At 37.7% G+C, this 25029-nt stretch overlaps 1 protein-coding gene and 1 long non-coding RNA gene across 4 annotated transcripts in view; both read left to right on the forward strand.

Annotated features, from left to right (window-relative positions):
* Positions 1-3: 3 nt before the first annotated feature.
* Positions 4-6933, forward strand: LOC124503904 (uncharacterized). The gene is made up of 2 exons (XR_006960277.1): positions 4-297; positions 5999-6933. It is a non-coding gene; the product is annotated as an uncharacterized LOC124503904 (long non-coding RNA).
* Positions 6934-10106: 3173 nt separating this feature from the next.
* Positions 10107-25029, forward strand: part of RABGAP1 (RAB GTPase activating protein 1) — a 168169-nt gene continuing 153246 nt past the window's right edge. For 2 of the 3 annotated variants that reach the window (XR_006960278.1, XM_047069184.1), the window contains exons 1-2: positions 10107-10183; positions 24554-24753. Coding sequence is in view for 2 of the 3 variants with exons in the window: in XM_047069184.1 (XP_046925140.1) it covers positions 24604-24753 (150 nt within the window). In the remaining variant the exon portion in view is untranslated. Of the gene's footprint in view, positions 10184-24350; positions 24754-25029 lie in introns of those variants that run through there. The other variant, XM_047069189.1, reaches the window with a different exon arrangement.

Raw genomic sequence — 25029 nt, forward strand, 5'->3', positions numbered from 1 at the left:
CATGGTCCTCTCCACCAATCGGAAGGCTCGGAGGGCCACTGGCCCGGGAGAGGGACTTAGCGCGCGGAGGACCGGGTGCGGAGGACCGGGTGCGGAGGACCGGGTGCGGAGGACCGGGTGCGGAGGACCGGGTGCGGAGGACCGGAAGAGTTCTGCTACGAGGGTCTCACCCACGACACGGTGGCTGGCTGCGGTTTCGCGTCCGGGTCTCAACCCCTGGGTGCTTCGCCCCTTTGCAGAGGCTCCTCCACCTGCTGCCCGCAGAGGCTTGAAGGGCGCCTCCGCACTTAAGCCTTGGTAAGGCCCTCCCGACCAGGGATGTGGACTCGCCGCGCTGGGGCCGTGAAAGTAAAAGGTGGTGTACTCCCCTTGCTTTTGGATATTGGTGATTCCCAGAGGTTTCTTTCATTCTCTAGCCTTCCGTTGCCTACATCGAGGTCTAGACTGATCTAAGCCCCCGGGCCAACTTGCCCAGAAGACATCTCCAAGTGGTTGTCCCAATCTTAATGTGTCTTTTAATTATCTCAAGTTCGTATGCTGACCTGCTTCTTAGTGCCTGTAGTCCTTATGTTGGTAAACGGCATCATCCACGCAGCCTTGCAGACCAGAAAACTTTAGTATCGTTCTAGAGTTCTGTTCTTTTTCCTTTCCAATCCATTTGCTCACTGGGCTCTTTTTTTTTTTTTTTTTTTTGGTACGAGGAGGGTGGGGGAGATTATTGTGATAAAACATATACTTATTTATTTTTAAATGTTTACTTATTTATTTTTGGGAGGGAGGGGGAGAGAGAGAGACAGAGAGAGAGACAGAGAGATTCCCAAGCAGGCCCGATGTGGAGCTTGAACTCACAAACGGTGAGTTCGTGACCTGAGCCAAAATCTGGAGTCAGACGCTTAACTGACTGAGCCAGCCAGTTGTCCTAAAACATAGTATTTATAATTTTAAGCAGTTTATAATTTTGTAAGTGTAAAGTTTGGTGGCATTCAGTACATTCACAATGTTATGTAACAGTCACCACAGCTGTACCCAACTTCATTCTTTTGTATGTGGATAACATTTTTCCAGCACCAGTTCTTGAATAGACTTTCCTTTACCATTTCAATGGTCTTGGCACCTTTGACTATGTTTGTGAGGGTTTATTTCTGGCTCTCTGTCCTGCCACTTTTGAAGCAAGAAAGTGTGAGTCCCCAAACTTTATGCTTTTTCATGATTGTTTTGACCCATTGAAACTCCATGTAAATTTAAGGATGACCTTTTACATTTCTGAGAAAAAGGATGTTGTAATTTTGATTGTATTGGATCTGTAAATCACTTTGGGTTGACATTGCCATTTTAACATCTTCATACCTATGAATACAGAATGTCTTTCGAGGTACCTAGGTATTCATTAATTTCACAGCAATGTTTTCAAGTTTAAAGGGTACTTAATTCTTCTTGATAATATTGTAAATGGAATTGCCTTCTTAACTTCGTTTTCATATTGTTCATAGCTGGTAGGTAGTAATAACTGATTTTTTTTTTTTAGTTTATTTATTTATTTTGAGAGAGAGAGAGAGAGAGAGAGGCAGGCAGAGAGAGATTCCCAAGCAGGCTCTGAGCTATCAGTACAGAGCCCAGCATCGGGCTCCATGTCACAAACTGTGAGATCATGACCTGACCGGAAAACAAGAGTAGGACACTTAACCGACTGAGCCACCCAGACACCCTGAAACAACTGTTTTCGTGTGTTATTGTTATACCCAGCACGATTGCTGAATTTGTTTTTGCTTTGGTAGCTTTCTTGTGGGTTCTTCTAGATTTCCTGTCTCTATAATCATGTTGTTTTTCAACAGAGATAGTTTTACCTCTTTCTCTCCATTTGCCTTTTATTTCTCTTTCTTGAGAAAGAGAATAGTTATAATAGTTCTGGCTGGAATTTGTACAATGTTGAATAGCTGCAGCAAAAGGAGGCATCTTTGACTTGCTTCTGATCTTACAGGGGTAGTTAAATTATTGAGTATGAAGTTAAATGTGGGTTTTTTCCACAAATACCTTTATCATGTAGAGAAATTTTCTCTACTTTTCTGAGAGATCTTACTATGAAAAGCATTGTATTCTGTCAAATGTCTTTTCTTCATCCACTAAGATGATCATGTGTTTTTTTCCCTTTGTTTTATTAATGTGATATATTACATTGATTGATTTTATGTCAAACCACTCTGCATTCCTGGAATAAATCCCACTTGGACATGGTGAGTAATCCTTTTAATATGTTGTTGGATTTGATTGTCTTATATGTTATTGAGGATTTTATCATCTATATTCATGGGAGATATCAGTCTCTAACTTACTTATGATGCATTTATCTGGCTTTGGTATCAGGTTAATGAAGGTCTCATAGAATGAGTTAGGAAATATTTCTGCTTTAATTTTTTTGGTAAGAATTTGAGGAGGATTGGTGTTACTCATTAAATGTTTGGTACATTTCACTGGTGAAGTCATATGGTACAGGACTGTTCTTTGTTCCGAGGTTTTTGATTCCTCATTCAATCTGTTATAATTGTGTTGAGTTTTCTATTTCTTCTTGAATCAGTTTAGATAATTTATGTGTTTCAAGGAATTTGCCTGTTTTCTAGGTTTGTTGGCATACAATTGTTCATAGCATTCTTTTATAATCCTTTTTATTTCTGAAATGTCATAAGTAATATCCTCACTTTCATTTCTGATTTTAGTTATTTGCATGTTCTTTTTTGTCAGTCTAGCTAAAGATTTGTTGATTTTTTTCTTTTCAAAGAAACAACTTTTGGTTTCATTGATTTTTCTTTTTCTAGTCTCTATCTCCACTCTGATCTGTTTTATTTCCTTCCTTTCGCTAGTTTTGGGTTTAGTTTCTAGTTTTTCTTGGAGTGCCTGGGTGGCTCAGTCGGTTGAGCAACCAACTCTTGGTATCGGCTCAGGTCGTGATCTTGGGGTCATGAGATTGACCCCGGTGTTGGGTTTCACACTGAGAGTGGAGCCTGCTTGGGATTCTCTTTCTCCCTTTCTGTCTGCCCTTCTGTTCACACGCACACTCTCTTGCCCTTTCTCTCAAAATATATAAATAAACGTTAAAAAAATAGTTTCTAGTTTTTCTCATTTTGTAAAGTATAAACTTAGGGTATTATTTTGAGATCTTTTTTAATGTAACCGTTTTCAACTATAAATTTCTCTCTGATTACTGCTTTCATTGCATCCTGTTTTGAAATGTTGTGTCATCATTTTCATTCATTTCTAACGTATATTCTAATTTCCCTTTTGATTTCTTCTTTGATCCATTGGTTGTTTAAGAGCGTGTTGTTTAATTTACATATTTGTGAATTTTCCAGTTTTCCTTCTGTTATTGATTTCTAACTCTATCCCATAATGGTTGGAGAAGATACTTTGTGTAGTACCTATCTGTTAAAATCTATTGAGATTTGTTTTGTGGCCTAATTATATGGCCTGTCCAGGAGAATGTCCCATGCTACATTAAAAGAATGTGTATTCTGCTGTTGTTGGGTGGAGTGTTCTATATATATCTGTTAGGTTTAGTTGGTTTATCATGATGTTCAGGTGCTCTGTTTCCTAACTTATCTTCTATCTGGTTGTCCTGTTCATTATTGAGTAGGGTATTGAAGTTTCCAACTATTTTTTTTAATTAAAAAAATTTTTCTTTAATGTTTATTATTTTAGAGAGAGAGAGAGAGGGAGAGACAGAGCGTGGTGGTGGGGGGAGGGGAAGAGAGAGAGAGGAGACACAGAATCTGAAGCAGGCTCCAGAGCCTGATGCGGGGCTCCAGCCCACAAACTGCAAGATCGTGACCTGAGCTGAAGTCAGATGCTTAATTGACTGAGCCACCGAGGCGCCCCAAAGTTTCCAACTATTATTGTAGAATTGTTTATTCTCCCTTTTAATTCTGGTCATTTTTGCCGCATATATTTTGAGGATCTCTTACTAGGTATGTTAATGTTTATAATTTTTAGATAATCTTGCTTTATTGAAACTTATATTAATAAATAATGCTCTGGGGCACCTGAGTGGCTTCATTGGTTGAGTGTTCCCTTTGGCTCAGGTCATGATCTCGTGGTTCATGAGTTCAAGACTTACATTGCTTGTTTGCTGCTGTCAGTACACAGCCCACTTGGGATCCTGTCTCCTCTCTGTGCCCCTCCCCCACTTGAGCTCAGGCACATGCATTCTAAATGATTAAATAAATAAATAAATAAAATCCTTCTTTGTCTCTTGTAACCTTTTTTTGGATTTACAGTCTGGTTTGTATGATGTTAGTATAACCACCCCAGCTCTCTTTTGGTTACTATTTGCATGGAAATTTTTTTTTTTTTTAAGTAAGCTCTAGGCCCAATGTGGGACTCAAACTCATGATCAAAAGTCACATGTTCTACTGACTAAGCCAGCCAGGCACCCCTGGAATATCTTTTTAATAATTCTTTCACTTTTAACCTGTTTATATCTTTGGAACTAAAGTGAGTCTTTTCTAGGCTACAGGTGGTTGTATCTGTTTTTAAAATCCATTCTGTTCAACTCTTTGAGGAGTTTATACCATTTACATTTTTTTAAGTTTACTTATTTATTCATTTTGAAAGAGAAGAGAGAGCATGAGAGAGGGAAAGGGAGAATCCCAAGCAGGCTCTGAACTTACAGCACGGAGCCCAACACAAGGCCCTGTCTCACTAACTATGAGATTATGACCTGAGTTGAAACCAAGAGTCAGATGCTTAACCAACTGAGCCACCACCCAGGCGCCCTACATCATTTACATTTACAGTAATTACTGCTAAGGACGGATTTATTTCTGCCATTTGGCTATTTGTTTTCTATAGGCCTTTGTGCCCTTCTTTTATTACTGCCTTTTTCCTGTATTTATTTGAGTTTTTGCAGTTAAAAGTTTTAATTCATCTCTTTCCTTTTGTGTATATGCTATAGATGTTTTCTTTGTGGTTGTCATGGGAATTACATTTAACAGCAGTTATAACAATCTAATTGAATTGATACCAACTTCAATAGCACACAAAACCTCTCCAATATAACTCTGCCCTCTCTTTCTATTATTGATGTTACAGATTATATCTTTATATACTGTGTGCCCAATAACATAGATTAATATTTTAATACATTGTTTTTTAAATCCTATAGAAAATGAAAAGGTGGAGTTACAAATTGTAATTACAACAATACTTAGTTTTATAATCCCCCACGCACTTATCTTTACTAGAGATCTTTATTTTTTCATATAGCTTCAAATTACTCTTGATCATCCTTTCATTTCAGCCTGAAATATTACCTCATTTCAACCTAAAGGATTGCTGTTAATGCTTCTTGACGGGCAGGTTTACTGGTAAACTCCCTTAGCTTTTTTAAAATCAGAGATTATTTTAATTTCTTTTTCTTTTTTTTTTTTTTTGAAGTTTATTTTTGAGAGAGACAGAGACCGCGTGAGTGGGGGAAGGGCAGAGAGAGAGAGAGAGAGAGCGCGCAAGCATCCCAAGCAGGCTCCACGCCACCAGCACAGAGCCAGACGCAGGGCTCGAATTCACAAAACTGTGAGATCACCACCCGAGCTGAAACCAAGAGTTTAACACTGAACTGACTGAGCCACCCAGGCACCCCACTTTTTCATTTTTGAAGGACAGTTTTGCCAGATAGAGAATTCTTTATCAACAGTTGTTTTCTTTCAGCATGTTGAATATCATTAACCCAACTGCTTTCTGGCCTCCAAGGTTAAAGATGAGAAATTGGTTGATAATCTTATTGAGGATCCCTTATATGTAATGAACCACTTCTCTCTTGCTGCTTTCAAGAGTCTCTCTTTTCTTGGACTTTCTACAGTTTGATTATTCTTTCTACCCTTTCTCTCTTCTCCTGGGACTCCCACAGTGGTATGTTGTTTCTCTTGATAGTGTCCCACAGATCCCTTAGGCTCTATTCACTGTTCACATTTCTGTTTTTGTTTTTTTTTTTTCTTTTCTTTTTGTTCCTCAGATGGAGTAGGAAGCACAGGAAATCCATTTCTCTACCTAGACAACAATTGCACTGGCAGAAACTGTCCGAAATAACTATTTTGGAACTCCGGAGTCCACTTGAATTCTTGCATCTTCCAAGGGAAAGTTTGGTTGGTAAATTGAGGTTAATTTCAGTCAATGTCAGACTTTAGTGTAATAGCACCTCCCTGTTTCCTACCCCTCAACCCTGTGGCAGGCAGCCATGTTCACATTCCTGGTGTGGCTTGCTGGAGCCGTGGTGGGAAATAAGAATCTTGTTCGCCAAATACCGGAGTTCTGTGTTTTGATTGCTGATCACTCCTTTTGAGTTCTGAGATTCAGGCACAGAATAGCTGCCAATGTTTCAACCCTCATTGGCTGAAGCTAGCTCTATGGGATTTGAAGGAACAGCTCCTGTTTTGTTTTTTTGTTTGATTTTTTTCCCTTCAACTACACTTCGGAGCCAGACATTTAAAGATTAGGACATTCAAAAGCAATCACTTACATGGGGAAAATTAGAAAGCCACCATGTATAACCAGGAAAAGATGCAGACTCAGAAAAGAACTGAGAAGACCTTAATCTTTCACCTTAGGCTGATCCTGATCCCTGGCACAGAGACATCCTTCAACAATAAAACACAAACAAAAACAGCAATCCCTGGGAAAGGGGAAGAATCTGATTTCCACAGTTACCACATTATAAGATTCAAATGTCCATTTTTCAGCAAAAAAAATAAAAAGTCATACAAATAGGGAAGTATGGTCCATTCAGAGAAACAAAATAAATGAACAGAAACCATCCCTGAGAAAGATCGGACCTATGTCTTACTAGACAAAGACTTTAAATAGTCTTGAAGTTGCTCACTGAGTTAAAAGAAAACATGAATGAATTCAGAAAAACTATGAAAAATGGGAATAGCATTAAAGATACAGAAATTATAAAAGGAACCAAAATGAAATTCTAAGTTAAAAAGTACAATAGTAGAAATGAAAAATTCATTAGAAGGTTTCAAAATCAGGTTTGAGCAGGCAGAAGAAAGAATCAGCAAACATGAAGCTACTTCTGTTTTTTTGTTTTGTTTTTTTTTAAATTTTTTTTTTTAACGTTTATTTATTTTTGAGACAGAGACAGACAGAGCATGAACAGGGGAGGGGCAGAGAGAGAGGGAGACACAGAATTGGAAGCAGGCTCCAAGCTCTGAGCCATCAGCCCAGAGCCTGATGTGGGGCTCGAACTCACGGACCGCGAGATCATGACCTGAGCTGAAGTCGGACGCTTAACCGACTGAACCACCCAGGTGCCCCGAAGCTACTTCTGTTTAAAACACCACTTTAGCCCTCTTCCCACACCCCACGCCAATCCCATCCCCTTTCTTCATCATTCAAGCCTTTATTTTTTTAAAATGTTTATTCATTTTGAGAGCACATGCGTGAGCGGGAGAGGAGCAGAGAGAGGGAGAGAGAGAATCTGAAGCATGCTCCTTGCTGTTAGTGCAGAGCCTGAGGTAGGGTTGGATCTCACAAACCATGAGATCGTGACCTGAGCCAAAACCAAGAGTCCAAGAGTCAGATGCTTAACTGACTGAGCCACCGAGGTGCCCCTCAAGCCTTTCTGATCTTAGGCAGCCTCCAGACTGTCCCATTTACCCCATTTTGTCTTTTCTACTCCTACCAGAATGATCTTTCAGAAAATCCAAATCTGATATTTGGCACTGTCCTTGAAAACCTCTGAGGCCACACGTGTGTATAGATTGAATTTCCTTTTTTCAGTTTTAGCATTCACAGACTTTCCCATTCTGGCTCCAACGAACCACATTGATCCATTTGAGCCTTGAAGTACAATTTCCAGTTGCCAGGAAATAACAGGTCTAGAGGAACAAACGCAATGATCTCTTGTGGAAACAACCATTCAGATCTAGAGGGTGGGAAATTTTGCACTTAAAGTGGCCTGATTCTTGAGTAAGCCAGTATCTTAATATTTTTCTTAAGTGCTTGAGTAAAAAATACTTGAGGGATAGAACAACCAGATGCAGTATGTGGCCCTGGATTGGATACTGATTTGGGAAAACTAGCTTTAAAAAATATATTTCAGGGTCACCTGGGTGGCTCAGTTGGTTAAGCATCTGGCTTCGGCTCAGGTTATGATCTCACAGTTTGTGGGTTCGAGCCCCATGTCAGGCTCTGTGCTGTCAGCTCAGAGCCTGGAGATTGCTTTGGATTCTGTGTCTCCCTCTCTCTGTGCCTCTCCACCATTCACGCTCTGTGTCTCTCTGTCTTTCAAAAATAAATAAACGTTAAAATTTTTTTTAAAAAACTAAAAAAGTAAAAAATATATTTCAGTCAACAGAATATTTGATTATCGTAGATAATAGATGAGAGGAAGACTTATGGAAATGATATTACTGATTTGGGAAAGCCAACTGTAAAAATATCTTTAAGTTGATAAAAAATCAAATGTGATCTAGGAATTAGATGAGAGGAAAATTTACTGAAATGGTAAGATGGATATTGTTAATTGAATAAAGCAGATTGCTAAACTGTGATCTCATTTTTTCAAAAACAATATGTTGGCATCAAAGGATATGCATTACAGTATTAACCTTGGTGGGAATGTTATGTTTTATTTTTTATTGTAGTTTGTCTCTATTTTCTATTTTACTCCAAGGCACACTGTACTGAACCTACAATAAAATTTTAATTAAAAATTTTGTTAAGATTTACATATATATTTGGGGTATACATATGAATCAGAGTACATGAAGGTATTGCCACCAAAATATTAAAAGTGTGTCAGGATTTCAGGGGATTTCCAAACACTACATCTATTATTTGATACTACTTTAAAATGGGTGTGTATTATTATATAACTGTATAAGGAGAAAAGGAACAAAGCTATTTTCCCGTGGGACTGCAGCCAAGTCTATTGTAATAGACAAGTCACAAAGAGGAAGGACTACGACAGAGCACGTTTTTGCTTTTTCTCTGGTTGATTTGGGTACATTATCCACAGGAAAACATTACATGACTCATTCACCAGGAAAAGAGCATAGGCTATTTGAATAAAGTAAGGGGAAGAGTGAAGGATAGGCTGTAGAATTAGTTTGTAAACTATCATGACTTAAGTAACACCTTTAGGAGCCACTGTTTTTGTTACCAACTACATTGTAAATCCATTCAGGACAGAAGCTTTAAATCTCATTCTGTTCCTTTTGCTTTATATATCACTTTTGAATTTTTATTTTTTAAGATTTTATTTTTAAGTATCTTCTACACCCAACGTGGGGTTTGAACTCATAACCCTGAGATTAAGGGTCGCATAGTCTATGGACTGCACCAGCCAGGCTTCCCACTTCTGAGTAATTTTAAAATAAAATCCTAGCCCCATCTTTGAGTCTAATAGTCTAAAACAATCTTGTTTATTGTTGACCTCTTCCCTGTGTCTCAAGTACCTCAAGGCAGCAGTGTTGTAGCCAGTAGCCCTTGGACTTGAGTCAAAAATTTTGCCTTTTAGACTGAAGTATTACTCAGGCTGGACTCCTTTATAAAATGAGAAAAATCGTAACATTCTCGTGGGTTTGTGGTAAAGTCAAATGAGATAACCATAAAAAGACCTATCAACATCTCACACATTGCGCGCCTTCAATAAAGGCCAGGTGAGGTCAGTCAAGTAACACTGTCAAGGACTGCTTTTGAAATAGTACATGAACGTGAAAGGTGAGCAGGGGATTCCTTGCTCTTTGCGGGTGTACCCCCTTTTGCCTAAAAGGCAAAAGCACTGCAACAGGTGCTACCTAGCCTGATTCCCCTGCCATGCTGTTTCCAGTCCTTGAGGTGGTTCACATAGGCACATAGCCACTGCCAGTCCAAGCCCAGATACATCACAGCGCTAAGTTCAGCTTCAATATTACTGACAGCGCAGGCGCAGACTCCCATAACAGAGTAAAAGCCCAGGTGGGGCTTCGAGGAAAGGAAGTACGCCCTCGCCGCCTGTTGTTGGGCCAATGGGGCTACTCTGTTTAACCGCGGGCCTATGAAACGGGGCAGGAGGCGGGGCGGAGGGCGGAAGAAGCTGTTCTCACGTGAGTAGGGGGTGGGGAGGGAGGGGGCAGGGCGGCTAGGGAGGCCCAGGCGGCGGAGCCTCCGGGACGGCGAACGGCGGGCGGCGGAGGAGGAGACAGCGGGTCGGGTAGGGCCGCGTTTCCCCTCCTCGTCCTCGCACCCTCCTATCCACCAAGCCCCGGGGGATTCTCTGACAGCCCCTGCGGAGAGCCAAGCTGTGTTCTCATCCCGCGGGGCTGGGCTGGGCAGATTGCGCTCACCTCCCTCGACGAGCCGGGTTCTGAGGGTGCCGTGATTGGGGGGAGGGGGAGCTGTGGCGGAGGGGAGAGGGCGCATGCGCAGGCGAGAACGCTCCCGCAGCCCCTGCCCAAACCGGTTCCCCCTGTCTGGGTGGGTGTCTTGTCTGCCGAGTCCTGCGCTTGCGGCGGTTCTTCTGGCCCCCGGGCAAAGCTGGATTGTCTCTTGACTTGAATGTTTTTGGCCAGGTCCTGTTTGGGAATCTGACTACTCCCTACGCCTCAGTTTCTCCTCATTACCAGCTGGGCCTGTATTTGTGACTTCGGCTGGCTTGGGCCTCAGGCTAGCTTCCTGGGCTGCGCCGAATCTGAAAGACTTGCTTTCTTTTAGCGTTGGCCTGCCAACTCGTACTGGTCTCGTTTTACCCACTTGCATTTAAAGTGTCTCACTCTCCCCATGTACTTTAAGTATCTGTTCTCAATACCTCATTGCTGTGTTTTTGATTCTTAGCAACCTTCAGGGTTTTAGAGGGTGAACCAGAGGAGAACCCTAGACTTCCAAGTATTCGCTGTCCATTGCCTCATAGTACTTTGGTCCCTACTCTTTTGGCATTCCGACTGTTATCGTTTGCACCTGTTTTTACGGCATCTCCGTACTGAGGGTTACTGGGGGATTCCTTTACCATAGAAGCAAGAGTCTTAAGAGACTGTTCAAAGTGTCATGCTACTAGTGCTCCGTTTGAAATCATGTTCCAACTTGAATTTGCGATCTTGTGGCTTTTGTCGTTTTTATTAGAAAAAAAAAAACTGTCAGGGACAGGATTTCACCATTCATTTGATATTTTCATTCAAATAAACACCTGTGTTCACTTACATGTGACCGGAATAGTGGAGTATGAGTTTGTTTCCAGCTGCTTTATTTAAAAAGAGGAAAACAATGGAGGATGAATTGCACTGTTTGTCACAAACTGATGTTTGAAAAGTTGAAAAACTTAGACACCAAGGAAGTACACATTGAACTTTTTAAATGAAGGACCTGTTGGCTTTAATTCAAGTGTGTATAGGGTGCTATTTTAACATATACTGAAGGCTTTTAGGTGGAGTTTCCTTTAAAAAAATGAAAATGAATATGGGAAAGAGTTCTTTATGATTTTCTTTTATAGACCTTAGATTGCATTAATAAGATTTGAATCCATGATTGATTTGTATTTACTGGTAACATTTAAAATTCACATGGAACTTAAATACAAATTAAATTCGTAATTAAAACTAAACTGCTATGTTGCGGCACACTTTTCACTGTTGCAGTTTTATAACTCAGCATACTGTTGATTAACTTATGTCATTGGTGTTAAGTTATATATTTGTTTGGATAGTTAACCCACCAACTATATGCTTATTGGTCTCATTGGCATAATGTTGTGGGTTTTTTTTTAATGTTTTTTTATTTTGAGAGAGAGAGAAAGAGCGTGCACGTATGTGCTAGCAGGGGAGAGGCAGAGAGAGAGGGAGAAAGAATCCTAAGCAGGCTCTTCACTGTCAGCACAGATCCCTATATGGGGCTCTGTCCCATGAACTCTGAGATCATGACCTGAGCCAAAATCGAGTCAGACGCTTAGCCAACTGAGCCATCCAGGCACCCTGTATAGTGTTTTATTAGCAGGTCACACATGCTTACTCTGGGTTAAGTGGTTGTTTAGTGGGATACTGTAAAAGTGAAGACACCTGTTTCCTATCTTTTATTTAAAAAACAATTTTTTTAAACGTTTGTTTATTTTTGAAAGAGCGCAAGCAAGGAAGGGCACAGAGAGAGGGAGACACAGAATCCAAAGCAGGCTCCAGGCACTGAGCTGTCAGCACAGAGCCCTACGCGGGGATGGAACCCCTATCTTTCATATTGCATATTGAAAGATGTGTATTTTGCACATTATGTACATGAAGAAACCTCATTTCTACAAATATATCTCAACTTTACAGCCCAGATTCTTTAAAGAAGTAATTTTCTTTTACTGAGTGTATTTCCAGTTAAACTTCACGGCCCAAACTCTTTTAAAGAAGTCATTGTTGGGGCAGTGCCTGGGTGGCTTAGTCAGTTAAGCGTCTGACTTTGGCTCAGATCATGATCTCATGATTCGTTGGTTCGAGCCCCGCATCAGACTCTGTGCTGACAGCTCAGAGCCTGGAACCTGCTTCAGATTCTGTGTCTCCTTCTCTCTCTGCCCCTCCCCTGCTCACTCGCGCACGCTCTCTCTCTCTCTCTCTTTCTCTCACTCAAAAATAAATATTACAATTTTTTTTTTAAAAAAGAAGTCATTGTTATTGAGCATGTTTCCAGCTAATACATAGCCTACTTTGAAGGTCTCATCATTTCCCAGTGATTGTTTTCACAAGTGACCTTTGAGTACAGAATTCAGAAAATAATTTGTTTAAATCAGCACTACTGTTGACTGTCTTTTGGACACTAGTGTGCTGAAGTTCATATATAGTTCATATACATGCCTGTAATATCTTTGTAGTTTTCAGTATAATTAGGTATGATTATACTTCTCAAGCATATGGAATAAATGAACTTTTAAATAATCTTTCACAGAGATAGAACTCAAATATCAAAGAATTGCTAATTTAACCAACATGCATAAAGCAGAGTTTGGCATGACATTTGGGTGCTTTGTATGCAACTGCCTTGTTTTATTGGTTTTCTATAGATTTAGATTACAAAGAAAGAAAATCCAAGGCCAAGGACTCAACATCCCTGGGTATCAATGAAAAAACAGTACATCAATTAAACAGCTTTCTCTTTTGCATAAATTGGTTACCTGGTCCATCCCTAATCCCTCACCTCCTATTCTGTGTTGTTCTGAAAGATCTTGATTCTTTAGAAAACTTTCAAGTCAAAACACTACTGGATAGATATTTAAACTTATAACCACTTTTGTTGACCCTAACAGCCTTGTTTCTCTTCCTGTACAGACTGGCCAATATGGCAGTTTTCAAGTCATGACCACTTTAGTTTATAGAATTTAGCCTGGAAGTTTCTCCCTTTCCAAAGTAACCCTAATCTTTGAAGTAATCAATGAGACTCTTTTGAAGATTGTTCTTTCCAGCATAGTAGAGTTTTATCAGGCCTGACCTTTCCCCCCAGATCCCCTTTTCCGTGGATCACCAAATAGTAAAAATAAAGCCCTTATTTTTAAGTTTATACCTGACCTTAAATTCTGTTTGACCTTGGCTCTAAAGTAGGAAGTGTATCTTAATTGTATGGCTGTGCTGCCAGATTTGGAGGTCCATATCTCTCAAGAGTTCATGCATGGTTGTTACATATCTCTAGTTAAGGTTGCATTCACTTTTATATTATAAATCAGTGCTTCTTGGGATCTATTAATCTTTTTGGGAATAAATTCTTCTCTATACTAAAGTCTGTCATTTACTTAGGTACGTTAGCAAATTAGTGTCTATGATAACTTTAACAACAATGTTATTAACTGTAAAGTTTTAATTTGACTGTTATTAAAATTTATTTTTCTATTCCCTTATTTGTACATTTTGGTAATTATAACCAACAACCTTTGGTTATAATCTTATTTCCCTTTTTTAGAAGATGGCCTTTGTATCAGAAAAAGGAACTGATTGGCAAACTCTTCCTTTGGGAATATATTTTAAATATCAAGGGTATTAAGAGACAGCATGCAAGGCTAAATTGGATTAAATGTTGGGCATTTGTATAATACTGGGAAGAGCCACAAGTTAATCATTTTAATATTTTTAGTATAGAGGTAATAAACTCTTTTATACCCTTGAAGTATGCTGATAAACGGATTTTGGCAATGTAAGAGTAGGAACATGTCATGTAAATCTCTTTTGCTGTGACACACGATTTTCTATAAATAGACCTCTGATATATCTGCAGGAGAGAAATGGTTATATCCTTGTTGTAGCTACCTGTTGAATTCTTTGTGAATTGAAGAAAAATCAGAAATCTGTCTAACCGCAAAACCTAATATTTCTTTTAGAAAAATTGTTTCCTGGCAGGAACAAATTTTATTTTTAATTATTTTTTGCTGTTATGAGAAACAATCTTTTCAGATTTAAAAACACCTGTAGAACTTAATATTTGTGAATTTTTTGATACCTATTTTTTATTAACATAAATTAAATACCAAAATAAGAAGGTATTCTTAAGACTTATTTGTGAAATTTTAAATCTTACACAGTGCCGATTCTGATGCTATGAATGAAGGTGTGCACTGAATGTTTATTGGTTGCTCTGTACAACACACTTGTTGAATGTCCCACCACCCTTGTATAACTATGGACCAGGGCCACCTTGTGTCAGAAGGTGCAGAAAACATGTATGTCTGTGCCAAACATTTGTGTTTTGTCTACACACATTTCCCTGAAAATCAAAAAGAAGTTACAGAAAAGAGAAACTGTATTTACTGCATTTATCTTAGGCTCTATCAATTAATTTGCTTGCTTGGCATTAAACTTACATAATTTAAGGACAATTGAATAAAATAAACATTTAAGATTTAAGTGTAGACAGGTTGCCATTCTAAATGGAAAAGATCTTCACTGTGGATGAGAAGGAACTATATTGACTAATTTCCTAAAATAAGGGAAAGTCTTTGGGCAGTCCTGCATTGCTTTAAAATATTCATATTTTTAGGGGCACCTGGGTGGCTCAGGTGGTTAAGCATCCAACTCTTGATTTTGTCTCAGGTCATGATCTCACAGGCTGTGAGTTCAAGCCCCACATCAGCCTTTGTGCTGACAATGCCCAGCCTGCTTGGGAGTCTGTCTCTGTCTCTCTCTGCCCCTCCCCTGCTCTCCATCTCTCTTTCAAAATAAATAGAAATTTTAAAAATGTTCATATTTTTAGACTTATAAAACACTAATGTAAATTATATTATGCTTTAGAAATTTCCAGAGAAAGAAAAAAATGAGGAAACTTTTTTTTTTCAAGTGTGTATTAGAAAGGTCAGACATACAATCTGACTTTGTGAATGAGTAGTACGTTAGCATTAAGCTACTTTTCTTGTGTTCCCAGAGTTAGGTTTCTGTTATGGAAATGGCATCCAAATAATTTAAATATTTAGTTCAGAGTTACTGTGTTGAAGTGGCATAAAGTCCTTTTACCTAGAGTTCTGGAAAAAATTGAAGTGCTGTCTCCTAAAATATCCACAGGAACATGGGGAAATCACCTATATGGGTTGGTGTGTGTGTGTGTTTTGTTTTTGTTTTTTAATGTTTATTTATTTTTGAGGAAGAGAGAGAGACAGTGTGAGCGGTAAGGGACAGAGAGAGAGAGGGGGAGACAGAATCTGAAACAGGCTCCAGGCTCTGCGTTGTCAGCCCAGAGCCCGATGCAGGGCTGGAACTCACCAACCGTGAGAGATCATGACCTGAGCCAAAGTCGGATGTGCCCCCCCACCCCCAGCAACATGGTTTATTTATGTATTTTTAGGTGTCAACAGTATTGCATTCAAATAATCAACTCAGTTAAATGAATTATTTTGTGTACATTTCATCTTCTTATCTCTTGTACCTTTCATTAGAGGTATCAAGATATAAGGGAGTGAGTGTGAACTTGGAATCAGTAATATCCTAGATCTTGCACTTACTTAGTATATGACTGAAAGTAAGCTACTGAATACTCCAAGACTTAGTTTCTGTATTTGCAGAAATGGAACTGCTTATGCTTACATCATGGATTAGGACTGGACAACACCTGGCCTGGCTACTTTCCTGGTTACTCTCATTCATAAAAGAATAGAAAGGTTCAGTACTCTCATTTCACATATCAGAAAACTGCAGCTACAACATTATTTGAGTCATGTCAAGGAGGAGTTCTGTTTTTTTTTTATATCGTACCAGACTATTAACTTTAATAAAGCTTCATTACTCATGACAAAGTGAGAGATAACTGAAAACATTGGTTGTCTTCCTTAGGCCCTTTACTGTATTGATTTTGTGAGTTTTATTCTAAAGATCCTATAATGTCATAATTAGGCTTTAAAAACTTGTATTGACCAATGAATGGATAAACAAAATGTAGCATATTTATAATTTTTTTTAAATGTTACTTATTTTTGAGAGCGAGAGAGAGACAGAGTGCAAGTTGGGAAGGAGCATAGAGAGAGGGAAACAGAATCTGAAGCAGGCTCCAGGCTTTGAGTTGTCAGCACAGAACCTGGAAAAGGGCTTGAGCCCACAAGCCACAGGATCATGACGTGAGCCAAAGTCGGACACTCAACCGACTGAGCCACCCAGGCACCCCAAAAATGTAGTATATTCCATGGAATGTTATTCAGCCTGAGAGAGAAAGGAAATTCGGACACATGCTATAATGTAGATGAACTTTGAAGACATTATGCCAAATGAAATAAGTCAGCCACAAAAGGACAAATGTTGTGTGATTCCGCTACTTTTTTGAGGTACCTAGAGTAGTCAAATTCATAGAGACAGAGAATAGTGTGTGTTGGTTGCCTGGGAGAATGGGAGTTGGTGTTTAATGGATATAGACTTTCAGTTGGGGAAGATGAAAAAGTTCAAAAAATGGATGGATGATGGTGATAGTTGCACGTAAGTGTGATGTATTTAATGCCACAAAATTGTACACTTAAAAATGGCTAAAACGGTAAAGTTATGTATATTTAACCACAACTTTAAAAAGATTAAAACTGTAAAATGTTTTAAAAAATTAAAAAACTTAAATCCTTTTGTCTTACTAATTTCTGTATTCCTATAATTAAATTATCCTTTTTTAGTTTATCTGGACTTGAACTAAAAGAGCCACTTCATAGTTTAAAGAAGTGAATTGTCACAGGCATTGCAAATTAAAATTTGCCTAGTGATGACTTTTAGATAAGCCGGTTTTTCTTGCTTTTAAGTGCTGTAGGCCCAAGATGATTGTTTTATTTTCTTTTTTTGGTTTTTTAAGATAAGCTGGAATTATTCAGAAGGCTTAAATTAATATGGTTCTCTTAGCTCACTAAAAATAATTCAAAGAAACAGCCCTCAAATTCAGAGTCAGACTTCAACAAAGACACATCTATTGTTTAGCAATTAGTAGTGGTGGAAAGGAATTTACTTTTATAAAGAAGGGATGATTTTCCATTGAGTTTTGTTAGATTTGTCCCACCCTTCCCAGGGCTAGGCTATGAGAAATTCATGTGAAAACCAATGCAGGAAAACAAACTCTGGAGCCAAGGAAAAAAGAAAAAATTGAGATTAATATAGTGTGATTAAAAAAAAAAAAGAACTTCTTTGTCCAGTTTAATTTTAAAGGGCTACAAACCCAGAGGATTGACCTGTTATAGCCTCTTTGAGACTTGATTCTTTTTCTTCCTTTTTGTTTTTTTCTGAACAGACAGCAATCTTATCAGGTCTGTGTTTTAGAAGGATAAATTGGTAGCTACATAGAGGATGAATTAGAATTGGGAGAGAATAGAGTTAAGAGGAGAGATGCATTCCAGAAAAGGACAGAAGCACCTAGATACCTGGATTTGGATCAAGATCCACAGTTTTATCTATGAACCTAGGCAGGTTATTGAATCAGTCTAAGCCTCTGTTTGTCATACAAAGTTAACGTCTTTCTGGCAAAGTTTGTGTGAACATTAGAAACAATGCGTGTAAAGCTTTTTAGTACCATATTGGACATTTAATTGTCCATAGTAACTAATAAGTAGTATTGTCTCTTTATATTTAGCGAGATGATTTAAGTATTCCCCTTAAAATTTCCCAAAGTTGTACTCATTTGCTCACTGGTTGAACAACAAAAATTATGGGTATTGAGAGGGAAGTGATAAGAGAGTGTTTTGGTCCAAAAGGAATCTGAGGTATGTTTTCTGGCTCAGTGTTAACTGCCTTTGGGCTTGACAGTTGGAAATTTGATGAAGAGTCAGCCAGGCACACTCAAGAGTAGTTCTTTTTGAGTCTCTTCATTCCAGTTGTCATCCATATCCACTTCCCCAAGTCACAGCATGTAGTATAGCATATTAGTCATTTGTCCTCCTCACATTACTTAGACCATACCACTTAAACACTGATTAAAGAGTATTGTTCAACTAGATTTATTGAGTGCTGCCAGTAAGCAAGGATATAAAAATAATATGAATAAAATCTAACATCCCTGTACACAGATAGTTCACAGGGACTGTGTGAGCTCATTGTATGCCCAGCATTTACCGTAGTGGTTTATACGTTACAATTATTTCTGGAATGAATGACCAACCAATATAATGGAGTAGGAAAGAGGTATAACATTATTTTACTGTGTGATAAATGCTATAGTTCTGTAATAGAATTAAAAAGCAAATAAACAAAAGCCTTAGGAGCCCTAGAGTAAAATAATGAATATTGCAGAAGGAAATGGGGAGATAGAATATGAATCTTTGATTGTATCATAAGATTGCTGGTGAGGGAGAAGGACTACCTGGAGAAATGAAGACATTCCTAGATTAGCCAACAGCATGAACAGAGGCTTGAAAGCATAAAAATGCATGACATATTTGGTGATTTTCTGGTGTGGTTTGATAGAAGGAGATAAGACTAGAATGATAGATTGTCTCCATATTTAAGACTAGAATGATGGATTGTCTCCATATTTGAAGACTAATGATATAGACAGTTTGGGTTTTATTCCATTTTCAGTCAAGAGTAGTCAGAGGTTTTGAGGATGGAATGGGATATATGATCAGATCTAAATTTTAGATGTTCGCTGTGGGACCTTGATAATCAATGCCTAGAGAGAGTCTAGAAAGGGAGACTTATGTTGCAGTTAAGTTGAAAGAGCATGAAGTACTCACAAGTCAGTGACATGAAGGATGGCAAGGAAGGAATAGGATTGGGGTATGTTTTGGAACTAAAATCCATTAGAGTTCCAAGAGAGAATGAGAAAACGAGAACTTTTTTGACATCTCTGTCTTGGATCAGTGGTTGTTAACCAGGATAGGGAACCTATAAGGAAGAATATGCTTATGTGATGGATGGGAATTTACTTTGGACACGTGACATTGATTTTGAGATGGCCATGGGACACATGTAGCAGAGTTGTCCTATGTATTCTCACAACATCCTTTGCATACCATTATTTTTTACCAAGCACTATACTGTTTTATAATTACTTGTTTATTTGTCCATTTTTTCTGCTGTAAGCCTATCAAAGGTAAAGACTACCTATTATTCCTCACCATAACATTATACATAGTTCGTAGCACATTGTCAGACACTTAGTACTGAATAGAAAGGAAAACATAACACGAGTAGCTATATGGAATTAGGGAGAAAACGTAGAACTAACAGTATCATCAGCATACCAAAAACAAGAAAAAAAGTTACAGCCATGTGAGCTAATGAGAAAGTCAGAGAAAAGTAGAAAAAGAAGAGGGACAGGGTAGAATTTAAAGAATGGGCAGAAGAAAAGGAACCTAAGTGACAGCTGAGAAAAGGTAGTTGGAGGTAGAAAATGGAAGCAAGAAAAAGTTTCAGAATAAGGAAATGGTCAGTTTATTTCAGTGGTAAAAGATGATGAGAACTGTAAAGAATTCTTTGGGTTTTGAAATTTTGTATTGTTGTTGATTGATTTTTTTTTTCCTTCCAAGATGATGCTAGGAGAGGGTAAACAAAATGCCGGGGCTACAGATGAGGTTTTAATATGTTTTTAAGAGGTTCAGTGAGGGTTGGTGAGAGGTAGGGGAGCCAGATTTTTCATTGGGATTGCTCTCTGAGTGGGGTGTCCTGTTGAAGTGGTAGAGGTGGAGGCAGTTAATACTTCTTCAAGAAGAAAGAGTTTCAAGAAAACGAAGGAAAGAAAGATACATTAGAGCCCTGGAATAGTGGCTGGGAACGACCACATTTTGTCTCAAGCATGTCAAGTTCAATTACAAGTATCATTCACACCTCTTTTATCAAGTTACGTAGGTCACTTATTGGGAGGTGATTTTTGCCTCTACTAATTACACATTGGCAAATTCATGCCACTGCAAGTTCTTGTTTATGTTACTCTTCTGAATGTTAGTAACTAAAAAACAATACAAATAATCTGATAGTACTCCGTCCAAAAAAAGACTTCAAGTTTTTGAAAAGTAAGTAAACACTGATTATGTCCACTGCTTTTGAAGGACTATCAGAAGAGCATTTATCATGGGCAGTTCTTTTTTATTTTATTCTCCATTAGCTGGGTCTCTAGTGTTTAAAAGGAGATTGAGAATGAAAATGAATCTTCTTTTGGCAAGACCGAGGTGCATTCTTTGCCATGATCTTTGTAGAAGTCCATAGTTAAGCATAGGACCCTAAGCATAGTACCCTGTCACTTAGGGTACAGAACAGTGAATTTAGGCAAAAAGTTCGTAAAGAGTTTTGATATCGTGAGACTAATTTTCTTTGTTTTATATTAAGTAAGCTCTATGCCTAACATGGGGCTGAGACTCATGACCCTGAGATCAAGAGTCTCATGCTCTGCTGATTGAGCCATCCACGTGCCGCATAAAGCTAATTTTCAATTAGAAAATCTCTAGGGATCTTTTATATGTCAGTAAGGATACAAGTAGTGAAAGAAATTGTGAATAATATAACATATTTGAACTTTTGGGTATGATACAGGAGGCTGCATAATTAAACAAAATTACCTATAGTTTTACATGACTTACTGACTTATAAAAGGAGATAGAGAAGGAAACATCCCTGGACTTGACTCACCAACCTCTCCCTGTTAGTAACTAGACATGCTGGGGTCTAGGGTATCACTTGCATCAAAGAAGGAAACAGTTGGTGCCTACCAATACCAGGGTGTGCATAAGTCTATTATCTTATTTAAAATGGGATAAAAATCCTTACTCTGTTTATGTTATGGAATTGTTAGGATGATAAAATGAGGTAATGAGTGTATATGTTTTAGTAATCTGTAAAATATCATACAAAGATGAAACATTTTTATTTAGAGTATTCCTTCACATTTATTTACATGTAAACAAATTAGAATGTGGAAAATAGGAAAGCTATATATTTTGTCCTAATATTGTGTTTCCTAAACTGAATTATTTAAATTAGTTGATACTATTTCCTCTTAAAATTGGAAGTTAGCTTGAAAAGCTATAACTCTTGGGTGCTTATGATGTTCTATATGTATTGTTAAATGAGATGTACACCTGTTCCTTAGTAATTTTTATAGTAGTTGTGTTTTCTAGTAGTTATATAGTAGTAGATAGTACCTCATTTCACTTATGAAAACTCAGGCTCACTGTCATTATTCTAACTTGGGTTTTTCCTAAATCTTAATTGTGTGCTTTACTGTCACAAATATGATTTCTTATTGTCAGTCTATAAAAGATGATCTTACCTTTTCATTGGGTGGCTCTTGCTCTTTTCCATCTTTATTTGCCATTTATCTTATTTATTTTTTAGCAAATATTTGAGCACCTAATGTGTGCCAGGCATTGTTCCAGGTGCTAAGGATATAGCAGTTAATGAAACAGACGAAAATCTCTGCCCTGATGGAATTTAGGTTCTAGCTTACATGATATTTAAAAACAAATGATTAAAATGTAAAGTGTGTCAAGTGGTGATTGATAGTATGGGGAAAGGTAGGAAGATACATGGTGGCGCAGCGTGTTTTGGTGAAGAAGCTTGTTTGCTTTGTCCATTAGTTTAAACTCAGAATTGGAATCTGAAGGATGAAGAATTACAGTAGGGGTCTTCTTGTGGTAAATGGTATGAGGGATTAAAAACAAAATTACTTCATGTGGTCTCAAGACAGAGGTTGTGAATACTCTACAATTTTTCCAGGAGTACACCAAGTTCTGGGACACCTCTTTATTGTGGAGGCCAGAGAAGGGGAATCTTACTGTAATTTTCCTGTACTACTTCATGTTTTGATAAACTCATTCCCACCGAGTGATTCAGTTTTTTACAGGTGCCAAAACAAATAGTATTTTATAAAGTGTATTTTCCTATCACCTCCTCAAAGGAAATAGGTTGAACTTTGAGTCTGCCAAGTCTTCTCAGTTCCATAGTGTAAATACCGAAGTATATTATTTTTTTGAGTCTAGAGTATTATAGAAAGTTGTCAATGTCTCAGATCATAGCTTTAGAGAAATTTCCCAGGCCCTGTGCTATCCTGTTAGTCACAATTTTAAAAATGGGAAAGGACTAATTAAGCATGAAAACCTTGCCTAAATTACTAGTTCTATAAAAGATAAAGGTTCCTTTACCCAATCCTGACTGTTTTTGGACAAGGCTCAAATTTGTGTCATTGGAAAAGCATCATAATCTGACCGAAAAAGTATAGCTTCTGGAATCATAGATAACTGGGTTCAATTTTTGGCTTTGTCTCTAACCAGTTACATTACAGCCATTATCTTGAACAAGTTACACCATCTCTCTAGGTCTCAATTTTCTTATCTGTGTAATAAATAATATGAAGATTAAGTTAAGAGGCACTCACCATCAAATTGTGATACATTGTAATAATATAAAAAAATGTAAAATGCTATAGGAGCAGAAATAAGGCAGGCAATTTATTTGGTTCTGGGATGAGGATGGGCAGGCTACTAGGAGAAGAGGAGTTACATCATGAATGATGAGTTGGAGTTGATGGAGTACAGAAGCAAAGAAATCACTTCAGGAAGAGGATCCAGTGGAGGGCAAATAACATGGGAGTATTTAAGTATATATCCTTAGCAAGTACATTACCTCTTCTAATCTATTTCTCTTTTTTTTTATTGAAGTATAATTGACATACAATATCCTACTGGTTTCAGCTGAAATTAGTCTAGGTCCTTGTCCCAACATGTTCCCATTGTTTTCTTTACCCTAAATCAGTACCTATTAACTTGTTCAATGTGCCTTTGTTTTCTGCTACACTATACACTCCTTTGGGGCAAGAATCTAATTTCTCGTGTGTTTATCATGTATTATTCTTTATACACTAGACACTTAATAAGTATTCATTGAATGAATGAAGCAAAACTACGTTAAAAATTTTCAAATAAGTACATTTTGAAGTGTCTTTGAATGCCATACTATACATTTAAATTTAGTCCTATGAAATGTAAATCTGTGATAGTCATTTAAGCAAGGGAATTAATTTAAATAGAAAGCAGCAAAGAGTTCTCAAGGGTTCGAGCCTTAGTTATGCCTAGTTAAATGACCTTCTCTTGGAGTTGCCATTTTCTCATCTGCTTAACAGTATTGATTATTTCTGAGTTTCTTTTGAAGTATAATATTCAGGGATTGTGTAATTCCTACTGCCAGGTGTTTATTTAGATGTGAGCCTTTGGGGGGAAAATAGTGCTTGGCACATGGCGTATGCTCAATAAATATATGTTCAATTGAAAGCCCAAAGCATAAATCAGGACTTCTTAATTGGAGAGATTAAACAGACTCTCAGAAACTTTACCTCTCTGAGGTACACGATGAGCATGGAGCTTGGAGCTACTTTTGTTTATTGGTTAAAGCACTCTGAGTATGTTGTATTGTTTGTTCTGTTGCTGTTTTGGCAACCAAATGGGAACATAGCCATAAAGTATGCAGAACCAGGTTTTTAAATGGTAGATGAGTTTAAGTTTTATTCCAGGAGTCAATAAATAATTGAGTGGCTTTTTATAAGTGACATATTTTTATACTTCTTGCTGGGAATTTTTGGCATGAAACTCTTACTGGTAATGCTCGTGTTGAGTTGAGCTCTTAAGAAACCATGGGATGGGAAGATTGAGTTTTTAATGAATTTCTGATTTCTTGCTATGTAAGGTATTTCCCAGCTTTAGAATTTCTGCTTGCTCTGTCTTGAATTTATTTCTCTTGAGGATGAATATGAAATTTTATTGTTTAAAACGTCTTGTTAATATTTGAAATTTAAGTATCAATAATATTAGAAAAACCTTATTGTCCTATGTGCTTTCAATTTTATTTATGTGTACAGCTTTACAGATTAAAGAGTAGAAAACAGAAGTTTAGTACTTTATAGTGTTCAGAGTCCAAGAATAGAGTTGTAACATATGCCAAAGAAATCACTGTAGGTAGGCAGTTGTTCTCAAGGGATTATGTTTTATTTATTTATTTTAAATCAGAAATATCTTGGCCCTGAATAGCATCAAATTCCTTTACTATCTAGAATAAAAAGCCTAAATTATAAGTAAAGTCTTGGGAAAATATTTTGGAAGTATTATTTTTAAGTTTTCCATATGTATTTTGTAAGAATTAGAGCATAACTGAATATCTGGCAGACATTCTATATGAGTATCTTTATGGTTTTTGTTTTTCAGGCATTTTTAAAATATTTAATCATTCATGAGTTGAGCTTCATTCTTGAGTCATGGATGACAAGGCTTCTGTTGGAAAAATCAGTGTCTCCTCAGACTCAGTATCTACTCTTAATAGTGAAGATTTTGTCTTGGTTTCCAGGCAAGGAGATGAGACACCATCTACAAATAATGGAAGTGATGACGAGAAAACAGGACTCAAGGTAAAACTCCATAACCTAAGATTTTTTTGCTTAGCCTTGCTAAGCTCATTGCACTTGGCCTATAATAGGAAGGTATATGGAGTGAAACTGAAAAAATGGAAATAATATCCTAACTTTCTTAATGCTTAATTTTATTTACAATTAGTGATGGTGACAAATTTATGTTTGATTAAGGAGTTTCAATTTGACTAGCTTCTAAATTTTCTAATACCCCAACTCTCAAAACTAGTGGTCATGATATAAATATTTAAGTATTGTTTTTATTCTCCCATTAAA

The sequence above is a fragment of the Lynx rufus genome, unplaced genomic scaffold, assembly GCF_022079265.1.
Source record: "Lynx rufus isolate CCGP_SWC_20201006 ecotype Redwood Valley unplaced genomic scaffold, mLynRuf1.p SCAF_10, whole genome shotgun sequence".
In the NCBI taxonomy this organism is placed as follows: Eukaryota; Metazoa; Chordata; class Mammalia; order Carnivora; family Felidae; genus Lynx; species Lynx rufus.